Raw genomic sequence first — 19,317 nt, 5'->3', positions numbered from 1 at the left:
AACAAAGTTCCTTTGGGTTCAGCTCAGGACCTCCTTAATTCGAAGCAGTTAACCTTGTTAGCCCATTTGTCTCACCAAATCTCAAGCTTATAATGAATTGAATTAGATGTATCAGAGCAGGGCAACAGCAAACTGTGCAGGGCATTGTGTCTTCAAGCCTGGATCTGCTCAAAAAACCAGTGTGTTCACAAGGGACTGTAATTTCAGGGAGTGGTTCTTTTGAAGCAAATAGCACAGCATGCGGCCCTTTATCTCCTATTTAGTGCTTTTGTGTTTCTGTTTGTGATCAAATACATTTATCTCCACATCGGATTCAAGGCGTTTTTTTTTTCTATTTCCTCAGACTTGTCTTGCACTTAGCAGCAGTTGTTCTCAGACTCATCGTCTTCTTGGCCATTGATCTTGCCAAATTTTGTCTCTAGTCTTGAACAAAATCAGCTACCATTTGTAAAATATATGTATTTTTGGTACTTTCTTTCTTGTAACCAGTGTGGAATGACTCAAGCACACTCAAAACAAAATCATTGCATCCTTTTGTGCTTAGAGTTAGCATTGAATTTATTCAGAACAGGCACTGAATGCCAAGAAACTCATGCACTGATGCATGATCATCTTCTGAAAAAGGTGAAAAAACTTCTTACATTTGACTAAATGTAGAACTGGACAGTTTCAGCTATTTCAGGGATTTTCAACCTTTTACACCCCGGGGTCCCCCTGTGTGTAACTATAAAGCATAGCGGCCCACTGAAAAAAAAACATATTTTTTTGTGATTGCTCACACTGAAAACCTCTGAATTAGGGCCTAAAAAAGATCAGATGGTCCATTTAACTTCAATGACAGAAACCAAAATTTGCAGTTGTGTTGTAGAGTATGTTTAAAACCCATATGTATGCAGAGATGTCAAAAAAGGGGAAAAAAGAAAAAAAAAGGTAGATGTAAACGTGGACCGTGATTTGGAGCTGCAGTCAATCGCGTTTTCACTGAAAATACCCTTGTGGCTCCCAGTGACTGTTTGGTGTCAAGATGTCTCCTTAGGTTTGAGGGTTTTAGCACCTAATTTGAAATAAACCTCACTTCACTCAGGGGGCTTCTGGACTACTGTCGCAACAATCTTCAACAACAATGAACCTAACTTGATGTCTGCTTCTTTGTCATTAGGTTTATCAGTTTGAGTTTCAGGTGGCTGAAGTTAGGTCAGAAATCAAACTCAGATTTTCGCTATTATTTTAAGGCTCATCTGTCGAATGATATGAGAACAATGTTCTGTAAAGAGTCAGACATGCTGATAGAAAAAGAGGAAAGTCAGCTCTGATAATTTAATCATTAAATGCGTCCCATCAGCCATGAACTGAACAGGGTTCAGTCTAAAGCTGATCGAAACCCGAGGGTTTTGCCAGACCATTACAGCTGTATGATACAGACTGGAATACGGGTGGAGTGTTGACACACATCACAACAGAGCAAACTGAAGAAAAGAGTTTGATCGGTCTGAACTGAACAAGGTAGGAGAAACACCCTCAGACTGATGATTAGCCTGCGACTGTGGTGTTTTCATTTATATATCGCTACCAGCCCACTGAAAACTACTGCCTCCCCCTGAGTACTGGCCCGCGGACCACTAGAGGGTGCTTTGCAGCCCACTGGTGGTCTGCGGCCCACGGGTTAAGAAATCCTAGTCTAAACTTTCATTTCATGTTTGTAAGTAAAAGAAAACATATTTTATGGTTTAAATCTACAGAAAAGGTATTTTCATCAGAAAGAAAAAGAATACACTTGAACCTGTTGATGCAGGATGTAAATGAATTCAAATGTAATTCATTACATGTAATTAATGTGTAATTATACAGTTTTAGTAACAATACATCAAAATGAAAATAATAACTCAAAGATTCGAAGCATTCTTTTGTCCCAAGTGAATCTGTAGGGGTGTAACTCGCCAAACAATGAGTCTAATTCTTCACTTGATCCTGACTAACCTTAATCTTGGACTTGTCTTGGACTCAACAAAGGTGGTTTTGACTACAGCCCTAGCTCTACAATCTAATACTGATAATTGAGAATTAGATTGCAGGTGCCAAACTCCCTTCAAGTGCTTTTCTCTCAAGTTTCTTCTCCATTGCCACTGAAGGCAGCGTTGAGTAGCACACAGCTCTGGTGTTCATTGATATAGGTGCTAAGGTGAGATGGACAGCTGCCAGTTGTTGCAGAGGGGTCATCTATATCTGTAAACACTAGGGACACAAAAATGGACGTTTCTGTAAAATGACCCAGAGACAAGACCCTGTCACTCAAATAGCACATTGATATAGACACCCAAACACCATGGTCTTGTGTTTGTAAAGGCCTGGTGGAATGAAGTGACTTGTCTCAGTTGAAAACACTTATATAAAGGCTACCTACATGGGGACTTCGTAACACATGCGTAAGCATTGAATAACATTTTAAAAGAAATACTTGAGTATTAATGAACAGCTTATGTCAGTATTCGCTAAAATGAAAATGAAAGTAAATTTCTATGAAATGACTGACATTGTATTGACATGTAGGCCCTTAAACAAACGTGACACACTTGTTCCATTTATAACACCATTCTGAAGCAACATCTGCATGTAATGGAACCTATAAGGCAGAGGTTTAGTGAAGAACCCCATATATCAATTCTATGGAAGGTTCTAATGCCCTTAGATATTTTCCTGTTCCATTTTTAAGTTTGGCATCTTTCATAGGAATGACTCAGTGACAGACTTAACTAGGCCTCTGCCTTATAAACTCTTCATACTATACATGGAACAAATATCCATCAGTTTAGATTAAGGCCTCTTGTGTCATTACAATGTTATTCATAAACATAAATGCCAACATGAGTAGTTCATAAATACTCCAGTGTTGTAGAAAGCCTTCAAATAAAGTGTTACCTCTCATTTACACCCGCCCACATAATAGTATATATGTGGGCTAAGATGTTAGGATGGAATTATCTTGGCATCTTGGCACTTATAAAAGTACACGCACTGATGTTTTGCTTCAGTGAGGCAGCTGAAAGAGCAGATGGTTCCTCCTGGCTAAAGGAAGTTGTTTGATGGGTGGAAAGAGGTGTGTTTTATTACATATTTCAAGTCTGCCACCCATATTGGGGCAGAAAACGGCTTACCTTATGTGTGGCTATGCCCCAAAGACCCAATACCTTGTCCTCGACCAGGAAACCACTTCATGCACACTAACAATATAACTGGCATTCCAGTTTTAAGCCCTCACTTTAGTGTTTACAAGCGAACGATTGTGAAACTTTGCATCAGTTGTAGTTCCATCAGTCAGCACTTTTTCTTGTATTATTTGAATAACATGCTTTCAAATGAGCCTGTAGGACGCTAGAAAAGCAGGCCTGAAGTCACTTTGCCGATACCGAATAATGTTCCTATCTCTTTATTTGTAGTATGCAAGTCCATTTTTCTATGTGTAAACAAAATTCACCAATCTCTCTCTCTGTTCTGCAGTCTGTCCTGGCACTGATAACAAGCTCAGCACCCTGTCGGACCTGGACCAGCAGTACCACACTCTGCGCAAGTTCTACGAGAACTGTGAGGTGGTGATGGGCAATTTGGAGATCACCAGCATTGAGCGCAACCGCAATCTCAACTTCCTCAAGGTGCGTTAATCCCTTGAATGGCCAGGGCCTAACAACGGTATTATTACACACATTCAGCTAAGAATAATCCACACAATCCCTGTAGTTACTAAATAGTAAGCCTTAGTACGTAATAAGACTGGGATTCTAAGGGGTTAATTCCTAGTCCTAAATCCTGAACCTTAAACCTGAGGAATCACAGCCTCAAGTGACTTGAAGTAACTTTTTGTTCTAACACTCCAACACTAAACTAATCACAACCCTAACATTCTCAAAGTAAGTTAGACCATCATGAATCTGTGTTTTGTGATTATGGAAGAATGTTCCTCATATTTGCCATTCCTGTTCCTTCTATTTTAGGGTCAAGCCTTAGGTTTAAAGTTTAAGGTTAGTTGTACTTCTCCTCATAAACTTGAGTATCTTATTGATTGGATGAAAACAATCTGAAAACAAGATATTTTTGGTCTCACTTTTTTATTAATTGTCTTTGGTTGCTGTTTAGTCGCACATTAACAATACATGCAACACATTGTAAGTGTAGATGATATATATTTACTGTTACAGATGGAGTACAGTAATACACTGTGTCTCTGAAGGAAATGCCAACTTTCCTAACATTCAGCTAGCTGCAGTAGTATGCTTGTGTTGTGATGTGGTAACCAAAGCCAGCTTAGTAAAGTTCTTAGTAAAGTTAGCATTTCCTGTGTAGATGTAGCGTAAGTACTCTCATCATATAGGAAATTACACACCACCTGATACAGTCCAAAAAATCTTTTTGGAAAAGCAGCAGTTCACTCTATTATATGTTATTACATACGAGAAAATATACTATTACACCTTTCAAGATACACTTGTGTAATTACATGACTAAAAACTTTACATAACCTGTACTACTGTAATCCATCTGTAACAGTGAATACATCACCAGTACATTTTACAGTTACATAGTGTCTACATGTATTATTAATATGTAACTACACAGTTGTTAGAGACCAAAAAAAAAAAACTAAAATAAACTAAAAAGCCAGATGTGCACAAACTGAATCAACATTTTTCCCCCCTTGCAAACACCTATAAAAATGCACTATCCTTTCATTTTGACCCTCACATTCAACCACTTCTTCTTGTTTATGTCCTGGCTTGTGATGCTAATTACAGCATTATCATTTTCAAAATAGAAGCCATCAGCATTTCCATTAGCTGCAGCACCATTAACACAACAGTTAGCCATATGGTTGGTTTATTAAACAGCGCTGGAAGGCAGAATTCTTTTATATGCTTACCGGCAACGTTACTTGAAAACTGTCCACCTTGTTGATGTTCACTTGGGTTATCCATTTATTGCCATGCATAATTTGGGCTAGCTTTTGTCTAGCTTTTTATCCATGGTCTGTTTCTGACCACAGAGCCATGCTTGACTTTACTATTTTTGGGTAGTGACATTGACATCTGTAACCCCAGCACCACACACTGCCATGAAACTATCATGCTAGTGTCACTGCTATGCTGAGAATGGTCCACCACCCAAATAGTATCCCATTAATAGCAATCGTGTGGCCAGAAGCTGACCAATGATGAGTGGATTTGGAGGGGGGGGGCTGATACACAGTACATTAAATGCGCTACGGTGTGTACCTGTACACCTGTACAGAACTAGGTAAAATTCAAACCTTGTCCTTCCACTCAGTGACCTCTTTATGAGCCCCACCTACCTTACAATACTGTGCAAAAGTCAGAGACCACCCTTCATTTTCGTAATTTAAGGTCAAAACTGCCTTTGAGTACAACTTATTAATCCATAGATAAGATGTAAGATATTCCAATTGCATAGTGAAGGGGAAAGTCAAAGGAAAACAAGTAAAGAAACAGGAGTTTCCAAAACTGGAGTTCAAAAAGTGATTAAAACCTGCAGAGAAAACCCTACTGACAAGCACCTGGAAGACCTGGTAGACACCAAAACTGACCCCATCAGATAAACAGCACTTAAAGCTGAGAAAGAGGAGAAAATCAAGCTGCTTCAGATCTGAAAACATCCACAGGTGTTTCTGTCCATCCTTCCACTGTGAGAAGACGACTCAGCGCTGTGGGTCTGAAAGGATGTGTAGCTGTCAGGAAGAACCTCACTGAGAAAAGGAGATGGACACATCAAACAAAGAAGCTGAACAATGGACTGACCACCCAGGAGGCCATACCTCATCATTACTGAATGTGTTTGGAAGTGCCTGTATTGTTGTACAGTTTCTAAACTGAGAAATGGTCGTTTTGCCTAGAAATTGAATAAATAAATGGCGATCTCAGACTTTTTCAGTGCTGTGTTGTAGGTGTAGTTACTAAAGTGGTCACTGGATAGAAGTACAAGGTAGGAGTTTCTGATAATGTGGATGGTAAGCATGTTTACAGTGTGTATACTGTGTGCGGTATCAGAAAGCATGGTTGATGTTTTGGCTGGCTCGGACAAGATAGTATGGTACATGGTTGAGGCACATTCACTGCTCTAGATACTTTTGAGTCTTGCCGAGGCTTATTACATCCAAGTCTTGACTCATCCACTATATTTGGTGCTTATTTTCATAAGAAAATGAACTACAGCTTAGATATGCTGAAAGAAATTCAGTGAACAGGTGCTGGTTGAGGATTGAGGATTCAGTAAACAGGTGCTGGTTCTGTAAACAGGTTTACTGCGAAATTCAGTGCTGGTTGAGGATTGAGGTTCTTCATGCTGGAGGTCTGCACAGGACGATTTCATCCCACTCAGCCCACTCCCGCAAAAAATCGGAATCATGTCTTCCGGTCCCGCCCACAACCAAAACGATTTGTCCCGCTCCCACCCGCTCGGTCCCATGCACATCCAATATCGGACACAGTCTATTCACAAATACATTATTTTCTGCTGAAATAACACAGCAGTCATGGTCTTTAGGCTTGCTGTGAGTAACTTCAACACCATTCATTCCCAGTAAACACAGAGCAGGAGTTAAACCACAGAGCGGTTATTTTTGGTGCCTTGCTGTGCAGCTGTGGCTGTCAGACTGAAGACTCCGTCATCTCCCTAACGCCTGATTCACACATGCTGCCTCTGCGTGGTGTGAGTGATGCGGCGGCGCACGCTACAGCTCGGATGCACTGGCCTTTCATACATACAGCGTTTGTGTTGAGAAGCAGTCAGAAAATTATACAGACATTCCTGTTTCCAGACGGATAAATGGTCACTTCAGTCACTCTGCTCAACAAAATTATAATTAATAAAAGTGCACGGTATATTTGTTTATCCTGGACAGCGTTCTGACCTCAAGCCTGGTAGACCAACTGGGAAATCTGTCTGCAGCACAGAATGTTTAACTAGCATTTTGTCATGAATTATGTAAAAACTGCATCTTAAAGTTTTTATGCAGTCTTTTGTTTAATTTTCATTTATTTTCATGGCTTTTTATAGTGTATTTAGATGTGTGACATGCGCAGTGTGCAGCCTGTTTGAAGGCGCTGACCACTTAACATGGGCACCGAAATGAAAAGCAAGACTTTCCGCGTCGCTCACGCAAACGCAGTATATGTGAATCAGACCTATGAGAATCTGTGTATATATATATATATATATATATATATATGTGTGTGTGTGTGTGTGTGTGTGTGTGTATATATATATTGTATATTATATGTATATATATATATATATATATATATATACTATATTTTTGGCACACCTTCGTTTAATACTTTGTGTTGCCTCTCTTTGCAAAGATAACAGCTCTGGGTCTTCTTTTGTATTGCTTAATGAGACTGGAGAACACATGGTAAAAGATCTGAGACCATTCCTCCATGCAGAACCTCTCCAGATCCTTCAGATTCAGAGGTCCACACTTGGACTCCCCTCTTCAGCTCATCCCACAGGTTGTCTATGGAATATAGGTCAGTGGACTGGGGTGGACATGGCAAAACCCTAGTTCTGTGGTCAGTGAACCATTTTTGTGTTGATTTTGAGGTGTGCTTAGGATCATTGTCCTGCTGGAAGATCCAAACTATGGTCCAGTTTAAGCTTCCTGGCTGAGGCAGCCAGATTTTGATTTTATTTATTTTGGTACTTGATGAAGTCTGTGATACCATGTATCTGAATAAACTGTCCAGGGCCTTTGGAAGAAAAAACAGCCTCACAGTATTTTAGTCTCATTTAAGCATAGAACACGGTCCAGTTCCAGTAACACCTGGCAAAGCGTAGGAGCTTGAGTTTGCTGGCCCTTGATAGCAGAGGCTTTCTTCTGGCAACCCCTCGAAATAACTTGTGGTTATGTAGGTGGTGTTTGATTGTGGTTTAGGAGATGTTCTGACCCCAAGACCAAACTAATGTCTGCAATTCCCATCTGTGATCCTTAAATATTCTTTATCCACTCAAACTATCCTCCTCACTGTGCGTTGGGGTCAGTATAAGTATATGTCGTCTTCACGGCAGGTTTTTCACATCTCCAGTTTTTTTAAGCTTCTTATTTATTGCCTGACAGCGGAAATGGGCATTCTCAACCATTATTTTCCTGTAGTCGTATCCTGATTTGTGCAGCTCAACAACCGATTGTCACACTTCATTGTTGTACTCTTTGGCCTTTCTCATAATGATGGATGACTCAGGGAATTTGGCCTTTGTTTCATCTCATATATATTCCCCAGTGAATCAGGAAGTCTTGGCTGGCCATTTAAGTGTTCCTAATCACTCCAATTGACATTAAAGCAAAAAATATGAATAGAAAAATACTTCAGTTAGATTTCATGCTGAAGAATTTCTAGCGGTGCCAACAATTGTGGCACAAATAGATTTAGGAAAAAATATTTATTTCATGATAAGATTTAGATTTCTCTTTAAATCATAACTTATAAATAAATTTGCTAATATTTTGAATGAAAGATGAAAAGAAATTTTGCTCATGATTTCCAAGGATGCTAATATTTAATACTTATAAAATTTATTTATTGAATAATCCATTCAGTCACTCATTTATTCAATTATCGACAGGTTTATCTTTGCACAAATACAACAGAAAGAAGTTTAAAAGAGAAAGTTCTTTTTTTATCAGCCAGACAAGTAAAGCGTTCAACACTAGAAACTCATTATCAGTGGTGCAACCTGAGTTGGCTGCTCTTGATGCTCTTGCCAAGTCTAGAAACACTAGCTGCTCTTTGAGAAGCCGTGTTTATATTCCCCTCACCTCTGCTTGAGGCTGTCGTCCCGACAGTTAAAGCTTCATGGTGACGCTGACACCAAAGCACAGGAGACTTTTCTAGTGGACAGATTTTCAGCTTCGGAAGCTTAAATTGGGTTTGTAAATGTCACAGGTAAAACTACTTTCAAAAAAGGTTTAGTGCTGGAGGAATCAAATCAGCAGTTTAATAAGTAACTTAAAATAATACAGAAGACACTAAGAGCAAGCTCAGCTGTTCGCCATGATGTTTCTGGAGGTGTACTGACACAATTTGGTCTGATCAACAAATAAATATATAATTTTCACCAAAATTAACCCGGAGACTGCAATTTGCAGGCCAAACTATAGGTCAATTCTAGTCTTCATAACCTCAGAACAGTTTAAGCTACAGACATGATCCCCATATCAGGACATTCAGCAGACCTGCCCCTAACTAGTTAGTGTGAAGTCATCAAGCTGTGATGTCTGCATCATCGGAAAAAAGGCGATAAAACTGCAGTCAACAGAATGAGTGCACTTTCCCTCTTTCCCCCCAAATCACACAATCACTATATATAAATATATAAAATATTAAATATATAAATATTTAGCTCTGTCTTTCAGTTTACAAGCCTGTCTTGCTGTAAGTTTTATCATTGAACATGAATCCAAGAGCACAGAAATAAAAAAAATGTTTATTTTTTACTAATGATAACTAATAAAATGAATCACCATCAAAATTTCGCACTTTCAGCTCACAGACACTCCAGACTAGCAATTTCTGAAAAGATAACTACTACTACTACACCTGTTTTCAAGATCTCTATAATTAAAAAAAATAAATAAAAATACATAATTTAGCAGGCGCTAGGTAAATGTTTGATCAGAAATGACTCAAATTCATAAAGATATCAAATTTCTCTTAGCATTTATATGTCAAACAATGGCATATCTGAGTAGCCCAGGGTCTCCTGAAAATAACAGCATGTGGCATGTGTGACTGTCACATGTAAATACTTTACAATTGCAATTGTAATTGTAATTGACCCAAAATACCAAACGAATTCCCAAAAGTTTTTGGGTTCTAAGGGTTAAAATAGGCCAAGCTTCAGCTATGTCACAAATATGCTTTTCTTTTACATTTTATACTGCAGACATGTTATTCATTTTGTAATTTGGAGACATTATTATTCAAGGACTACTAAGTTTATACCTTACAAGTTGCTAGCCCTTCAGTTCAGACCATAAATGTCAAAATGTTATGTAATGCTAATGCTCTATTAGTGAAACTAGGATTTGTGATAGTGTATTTGTTAAACTAATGGTACATCTCAACACTTTTTTGGCCATTATAGATTAAAAACTGTGCGCAAAACAATCCATATGTTTTTTAGAAGACTTTAACATTAATTTTACCATGTGTGTAGCCGTTTTATATTGACTCAGTAAAGAGCTGTGAGTATACTGTCACTAGGGCAGAGCCCATCTTGTCACTGGGGTGAAACCCTCTAGGGTACATCTCAGTACCTTTAGTCAGGGAACATAACTGCACCATAATCCATTAAAATTATATTTAAGTTGTATATATATATATAAGTTGCAGAAGGCCTACAGTGATCCTTTTTGTCACTGGACTGGTTGATTCCACCAATTTGTGGTTCATTCCACCCATACAACATACATAATTGTTATTATCAATTTAAAAAATTACCTAAAAAATTACACTTTCCAGAAATCACAAGGCCTTCCCTGATGGCCTAGAAGGTCCTGAGGGTTCCCCACTGCTTAGTCATGTAATTATGTATAGCTATATTTCCATATGAATATTAACATGATTGTTAGCAGAATAAAAGTAGTATATTTCCATTTGTGTCAAATGAGGCAAGACATATCGCAACTTCAACATTCAGCAAAAAAATCTGTATATATTATCCAATCTGGTCCCAGATCAAGCATTTTACAATCAACAAAATGTCCTAAGAGTCTAGTTTGCTGTCATAGATGTTAGTGTGAATGCTAAGAGAACCAGAACTAAAACACAACAACGTACGGTTTCTGATTTGGTCTGGACCAAGAGAGCTGAGCCAGAAAAATAAATGCACTATAGCTATACCACCAAGCTGCACCTACAAGGTAAGCAGCCAATAAGTGTGGTTCCATTACTGTAACGCAAGCTTTGGTAACACATGCTTTTCTGAAAATATCACACCCACTCAAATAGCCATTTGAATTTAAATTATATTGCAAACACAACACGTCTACTGCCCTCTCTGTAGCCCATCTACCACTTCCAAAATGTCCAAAGAGGCATTATTTAGCTAGCAGCGGCTAATGACGTCACAGACAGTGACTCTTCATTAAAATCGGATCAGTCTGACTGGTGTCTCTTGCTCGCTGAGTGAGAACACCAGAGTGGTTTGGTGTGTTTTTCAGCACCATGGACAGAGACGGGCTCTTAGTTCTGCCTGCTTCTCCTGCTGCTTCTCCTGCAGTATTAAAGAGTGCAGTCATGCTGTGTCCCATCATTCGACCAACTGATTTCAGTACAACAGCCTCCGAATGGCCATGTGTTGTTACAGAGATTCTCTGCTGCCACTGTTTAATCACATTCCTTTGTCGTTTTCATAATTCAGGAGCCTTTTGTACACATAGAACATCGAGCCTAAATATTACATGCTAGGTTTCATATCGCTGCTGTCGGAAGAAAATCTCCATCTTTGTTTTTTTTTTCAGTTTTTGACATAATTTAAAAATACCTTTTACTATTGTTTGTAAATTTCAGGATGAATGGACCAAAATAAACGGCCCAAAATGACTTGGAAAAAAGTCTGGTTCCATTAACTTACATTAAACTAAAGTAGTTTTTTTCCTTTTCCTGTAAAGTTACCATTTTGGAGATATGGGGTTTCCTTCTGACAACAGCGATATACTTTAGTTGACTGTTTTTTTCTTAATTGTCCTATCTTAACCCCGACATATTTTCTTAGTAAATTATCAATTAATGAATTTTGCGAATTGTTACATCCCAATGGGTAGTTATAAATCTTATTACTAGCTGAATAATAAGCCAAAAAAATTAATATTTGCTCTTCTTAATACAAATAGCAACTACTTGTACTAGCATGGTATGTTCTATAAGGCAGTCTCTTATTTCAGTCTTTATACAATTAACTGCCCCCAGTGGACAGTGAACTTTCCCAATAAAATACAAAACTACCAACACCTGTAAACAGACTTGTAAAACAATCCCAGGAACTGACAAGTTCATGGGAAAACCACTGTAATGTGTGGTTGGCTCTCTGATTTAGATTATATATATATATATATATATATATATATATATATATATATATATATATATATAATTCATAGATAAACAAGAAGGTGGCACTTTACTTGAACTCTGCCACATAACTTGAAATAATAGCAGATTAATAAGCAGCAATCAGAGTGAAGTGCTCTCATCAATAAAGACAGATCAGATCTGTTTTTCCAAATAAAAAAAAAGGTTTTTGATGGATAAAAACACACATTTTGGTTATGTTCTCTTCAAACTGGAATTACTAGGATCTGAGCTAAGGAGTTGGAAACATCACTGGTCCCACTTTATATTAAGTGTATCTAATAACTGTGTAGTTACACATGAATAACAAGTGCAACAACAATGTAACTACTGAATATTTAGTCAGTGTTACAGAAGGATTATAGATGCATAGCATATGTAATTACAGTCAGTACATCTGCTGTACTGTCACATTACAGAATGGTTTAAAGCTGAAACTGGTCACAATGTTTCAGCACTAGCAACATAAATGCTAGCTAAATGTTAGGAAAGCTGGCAGATACAGTGTAAGTAATGTCTTAATTACACATGTAATTACATTTATGTTATTAGCCTTGTATAATTACATGAGAGAAAATATGCTGTTACAACTATTAAGATACATTTGTGTAATTACAGGAGACAAAACTGAAGTTTATACACATATAATTACATAAGCTGTACTTCTGTAATCCATATGTAACAGCGACTAAATGAATAGTAGTTACGTTGTTGTTGCATATGTTATTAACATGTAACTACACAGTTATTAGAGACACTTAATATAAAGTGGGACCACATCACTTGTTCATGGGTCTCCAAGAGTGGAACGTTTTCTGGTTACTGTTCATACATTGATCACTGGTATTGTTTGGTGTTTTATTTTTAGTTGTATCTGTAGAGGCACATAAAAATGAGTGTGGTGACTCTCCTGCATCTATAGCACAAGTACACCTGGGAAAGTTTCCAGTATATTGGATGTTCAGAATGAGGAGGATAAAACCCTTGAGCCCAGTTTAGCCAGAGTACAGCATGATCCAAAAAGTTTGTTGGATATTATCCCAGTTATTGTCACCAAATATGTCATAAAGTCTGTCCAATTAGTTGTGACTATTTGGTTTATAGTACTTTTTTACTTGTTTGCATCTTTTGCCTTGCTGTCAAAGATGTTAGTGTGAATGCTAAGAGAACCAGAATTAAAAAAACAACAATGTACATTTTCTATTTTGCTTTGGACTAGGATAACTGAGCTACAAAAATGATTGTACCACCAAGCTGCACCTACAAGGTAGGGGTTTCTAAAAAGTGTCCAATAAGTGTGGTTCCATTACTGTTAGCCATGTAAGCTTTGGTACCACAAGCTTTCTTGAAAACATCTCTCCCACTCAAATAGCTGTTTGTTTTGAAATAATGTTGCAAACACAACACATTTGCTGCCCTCTCTGTAGCCCATCTACCACTTCCATCTCTTCCCCTCTAGAGCCCCACAGGCAAAAAAACACATACTTCATAGAGGTTGACCTTTCCCCCCGAAAAAATTCCCAGCTCTTCCTCCTACTGTTCACAGAGCCGGCAGCTGCATCACTCTACATTCCCCCTGTGGACTCTCGGCACAATCATGCACCTTACACCATTACTTAAAATGAAGCGCTCCCTCCATAGTGTCGTTGCAGAAGAACTGAAAATGCAAAAAGACAAAGAGGAGTACATGCACAGTGACTGAAGTAGGACATGCAAGAAAAAAGATCTACCGACATTCATAATATACACCGATCAGGCATAACATTATGACCACCTCCTTGTTTCTACACTCATTGTCCATTTTATCAGCTCCACTTACTATATAGGTGCACTTTGTAGTTCTACAGTTACAGACTGTAGTCCATCTGTTTCTGTTTACCCTGTTCTTCAGTCGTCAGGACCCCCATGGACCCTCACAGAGCAGGTACTATTTGGGTGGTGGATCATTCTCAGCACTGCAGTAACACTGATGTGGTGGTGGTGTGTTAGTGTGTGTTGTGCTGGTCTGAGTGGATCAGACACAGCAGTGCTGCTGGAGTTTTTAAACACCTCAGTGTCACTGCTGGACTGAGAATCATCCACCATCTAAAAATATCCAGCCAACAGTGTCCTGTGGGCAGCGTCCTGTGACCACTGATGAAAGACTAGAGGATGACCAACACAAACTGTTCAAACTGTGCAGCGGCAGATGAGCTATCGTCTCTGACTTTACATCTACAAGGTGGACTGACAAGGTAGGAGTGTCTAATAGAGTGGACAGTGAGTGGACACAGTGTTTAAAAACTCCAGCGGCACTGCTGTGTCTGATCCACTCAGACCAGCACAACACACACTAACACACCACCACCACATCAGTGTTACTGCAGTGCTGAGAATGATCCACCACCCAAATAGTACCTGCTCTGTGAGGGTCCATGGGGGTCCTGACCACTGAAGAACAGGGTAAACAGAAACAGATGGACTACAGTCTGTAACTGTAGAACTACAAAGTGCACCTATATAGTAAGTGGAGCTGATAAAATGGACAATGAGTGTAGAAACAAGGAGGTGGTCAGAATGTTATGCCTGATCGGTGTATATGTAAAAAGAAACAAGTGTTCTCTACACCAAGTTCTAGTGCAAACTTGTTTGGATCTGAAAGTGTTGTCAGTTGCTTCTGGAAAACAGTAAGTATTTAAACTTCATACTTTTCATACTCTCTTATGTTCCTAACGGGCTGGGATCTTTTTCACCCCTCTAAGACTTTACACAAACTCCTCAAACCTTTTGTGAATATTCAACCTTTTGATAATGCTGGCTGTGTTTTGATATCAAAGTGGCTTTCATCTCCAAATATCCTCTAATGTCCCTTTGCTAGTCTTGCCCTTGCAGCAAAAGAGGTTTTGGTCTTGCTTTGCTTAAAGAGCGACTTGGGATTTGGGATTCATTTTGAATCTGGTTGCTGCGAGATGAAGCAAAATGCATTTTGCAGATGGCAGCATCTCCAATCAATGTCTAATTAAGCCATAATTAGCTCTTATCCTAACTCAAACTCACAATCAAATGAGTAGCAGAAATGCTAGGCTGATTTTCAAGAACGTAACAGCATTGAGATGTTCCTAATTAACCCTTTGAAACTTAAAATTTCAGGCAATTTTTTTGGTATTTTTTGGGTCAATTACAATTACTATTGTAATTGTAAAGTATCTACATGAGACAGTCACACATGCCATATGTCATATCTTTATGAATTTGTCTCATTTCTGATCAAAAATGTACCTAGCGCCTGCTAAATTTTGTATTTGTTTTAATTATAGAGATCTATAAAAGCAAGTGCAGTAGTAGTTGTCTTTTCAGCAGTTAGTCTGGAGTGTCTGTGAGCTGAAAGTGCAGAAATTTTGATGGTGATTCATTCTGTTGGTTATTATGAGAAAAAGTAAACAATTAGCATAAGGGAGACATGTTTTTTTATTGATTTTCTGTCCTCTTGGATTCATGCTCAGTGCTAAAACTCTGATTCACAGCAAGACAGACTTTATTTTTAATTACAGATTGAGTTGCATATTTAATATCAGATATTTTTAATACTCAAAATCAATGTAAACTGAAGGCCCTTTGTTTATAATATGAAGACTAAAAGCAGAGATGTAGTAAAACAGTAGCGAGTGGGGTTTGGGGTGATTTTGGAGCTGGATTGCTGTCTGATAGATGGTCACAGGTGGATGAAATCACTGTGGATGGTGAAGCAGAGTCTGATGAGTGATCTGATGTGTGAATCATGTCGCTGTTTTAACCCTTTGTTGGAATATGAAGGCCAAACAACAGAGCAATAATATCAGGATTTTAGGTGATTTTTCGAGCCAAATCACTCACTGATGCTGACATCGCAGCTTGATGATGTCATGTTTGCTAGTTAGGGGCGGGTCTGCTGAAAGTCCTGATATGTGGATCATGTTTGTATCTTAAACCGTTCTTCTGAAAGCGTTTTCATGTCTGGTTCGCCAGAAAGTTGACTGACTGATATCCATTGCTCAAAGGGCACATGTGCGAACATCACCCAAGACAAGCACTTTAAGGTACTATACACCATTAAACGTCACCCTCATACCAAATACACTAAAAATATGAGGCTAACAGATCATAGAAGGAAGCAGAAATGCATTCATTTAAACACATCATACCTCTACAAAAACAAATAGCTATGGGTGGCTGAAAAAACAGTAATGCTTTTTCTTACGGTCTACTAAATTGTAGGTATTAACCAGGCAAATGTGAAGTACAGACTCCAAAGTACTGGATTTGTATTGGGAAGGGACAGTTTAACTAAATTAAACAATAAAATATTATAATAATAAAACACCCCTCCACGTATCAGGGATTTATATGGCATAAAATGGTGGCACAAAGTACAAAGATGGTAAGAGCCCTTACACCCATAGTAAGAACCATTGCTTTTATTATAGACAGATTCACACTATGTAAGACTCTTGGTACTTTGTTTGTATAGTCTTTTTACCTAAGTAGTTACAGAATACTCCTTGCAAACTGGGCCTCAGGAACACCCAGTTGATCCAACCCTATTGTTGCACATCCAGTCCCTGAGGCCCATTTTGCAAAGCACTTCCATAGAGGAACAACATTTGGTTCCCTCAAGAACCTTCCATTCAAGAGTTCCCGCTGCCCTCCACATTTTAGTGTTTGCCCTGTTCCCAACTACTCCTAATTAAGAAGCCCTTCCTGAGTTAAAGTGGGTGTTTTTTGGCAGGAAAACAGAAAAATGTGTAGGGCTGAGGGTCCTTCAGGACTAGGGGTGGGAACCACTGTTTTAAAATATTGAAAAATCGAAACCAATTTTTGGGCTCTTCTAAATCATATTTTGGCACCTTGGTTTTTAAACGTGTAGCACGGACATTTCAATACTAGCCAAGGAATTCTCCAACATTCACCAACACTTAGTGGTCATATGGTTGATTCATGTCCCAAGGCAGCTCTTCTTTGTCCAGTCTTATGAATGAGCAATGTTAAACCAACAAATACGGATGAAAGGAAGTGTAGGTGCAACGCTGGACCAGGAGTTTCTTTATAGTGGAGAGAAGGCTGATTACTTCAGAGAGAAAAGAGAACAGGGGAGATCAATAATTGATAAGATGGTCATGGAGGACAGGTCTGCTGTACTCATGGCTACGCTTTGTTCAGACCGTTTCTTTGGTGGGCTGTGTTGAAGACTTATCAGCCTGGCTCAGTTGTTGGCTTTCAGTGTTTCAAATACAAACGCATACATTAACACTTTTGCTATCAGAAACCAAGCAAGTAGTGTTCTTGTATAAGTAGCATTAGCATGTTTCTTGAGAACTCAACATGTGTGCTGATTAGTCACAGGATTTTTTTCAATATTTAGCACACATTTTTCACAGTGAAATACTGTATTTATTGTTTTATCATGAAATCAACACATAACACTTAAGTTATTTTTTTAGTAATAACACTGTGAGGTTGACTTGACGTCGAGCTGTTCCACACAGCATTGTGGGATATGACGGTATCTGAGAGTTAAAAACTGGGAGTGTAGAAAAACCAGTTGTTTTGCTTATTGGTATTGCCAAGTAGGTGGTTTTGGTCATGTTTGTGCAAAATATAAGCTAAACTTAGTCAAATGTTTATTTGCATTTATTTTTTATTTGCATTTTTATTAGTCTGTTAATATTCATATGTAAATTTCACTGTATTTTAGATCACTGTTTTAAATACAGCTTACTGTAAACTTGTGGTACAGGTAGCTGTGAAGCTCCAGTATGAAGTTGCTATTTTACATATATGGTACAATAAATTACTGTGAAAGTAATGCAATAGACAGTAATTTACTGTAATTTTACAGTATGCTCAATAACTGTACATCAAGAGCAAACCATGACCCAACGATCTATACATGCAGCAGCTTGCAAACACAAATTAGGGTCAAATTTGATTATTAGCATAATGTTGCTCAGTTCAAATCACATAAACATAATACAGAGGTCCAGTGGATTCATGTAGCCAAATACTGAAAAAGTCAGTGTCTTGACTTAACTAGATATGAGGTACAACTTATTGACCTAATGTATGTCTGCTAGAGCCAAATTAACTAAGACAATACCAAAGTGACCATGGCAATGTCCAGACATTCATAACAGAATGCGTTATTTTTCCAGTTTGAATCTGTTTAGACACTTCAGTTGTCCATGTGGACCATGTGGGATTTATACAAAAATAAGTCCACCTCTTATTTGTGCTATGCAGTTGTTTGTCATTTACCCACCAGCTCTAATAATTTTCTTCCACAGTCCAGATGTTGATGAGTAGCTCGTTTTATCCATTCTCTTTAGCTCATGTTCTAATGCTCATTCTCAAATCTTTGTACTCTGTCTCCCTCTCTCTCTTTCTTTGTATTCATCTCTTTCTCTGTGAGCTGACCATTGAAAAATGTATGACCCTCTTCCCCCTCCGCACCCTCTTCAGTACCCATTCTCTTTTCCATGACCACATAAAATCCAATTGCGTGATTGTAATTGGGTCTTAATCAGACATCAGGCCGGCCATTAATCAAGGTCACCCAAATGAAAGGAGACTGCCTGCAGCTCAAACCTTTAGCCGGGCCATTTGATCTTTAGTTTAGACGTTTTGCTTGGCACGGCTCTGCGGCACACGAGGCAGCTTTGCCTCCCTCTTGAGCCGATCATGATCTAACAAAGCTGGAGGTTTTGATTGATCTACTGTGTCGGGCAAGCAAACAAATGAACAGGAACATACTTCACACTTCCATGGTCTTTAACTGTTACTCAGATGAAATCAATGAGAAGCATTTCCATAGTGAATGTGTGCAAACGCTCACTCAGTATCATGGTGCATCCAACAATACAGACAGCGTAGAGCTTCTTTTATGCAGTGATGGGAAACAGCAGCACTTACGAAGCTCTGATTCTTAATGCTGATCCATTTTACTGTGACCAACATGGACGTGCACACTGACAACTCCTGAACAAACTACTAATAAACAAATACAGCTGTGTGCAAAAGTTTTGGCACCCCCTGGTCAAATTGTGTTGAGTTTTCATACACAATTACTATTTGTTTACAGATTGTAGCATATTGGAAAAAATGCCAGGACAATGCTTTTGTAGTTTCTTTCCCATATTTAGTACCAAACATGTAACTTGATCATAATAGT

The 19,317-nt window shown here is 38.5% G+C and overlaps 1 protein-coding gene across 2 annotated transcripts in view; it reads left to right on the top strand.

The window, feature by feature from the left end:
* Window positions 1-19,317, top strand: part of LOC118804330 (receptor tyrosine-protein kinase erbB-4-like) — a 269,625-nt gene that overhangs the window by 133,919 nt on the left and 116,389 nt on the right. For both annotated transcript variants that reach the window (XM_036564816.1, XM_036564815.1), the window contains exon 2: window positions 3,496-3,647. In XM_036564816.1, coding sequence (XP_036420709.1) covers window positions 3,496-3,647 — 152 coding nt within the window. The remainder of the gene's footprint in view (window positions 1-3,495; window positions 3,648-19,317) is intronic.

The sequence above is a fragment of the Colossoma macropomum genome, unplaced genomic scaffold (genome assembly GCF_904425465.1).
Source record: "Colossoma macropomum unplaced genomic scaffold, Colossoma_macropomum, whole genome shotgun sequence".
In the NCBI taxonomy this organism is placed as follows: domain Eukaryota; kingdom Metazoa; phylum Chordata; class Actinopteri; order Characiformes; family Serrasalmidae; genus Colossoma; species Colossoma macropomum.
This window is presented reverse-complemented; position numbering and strand designations above follow the sequence as displayed.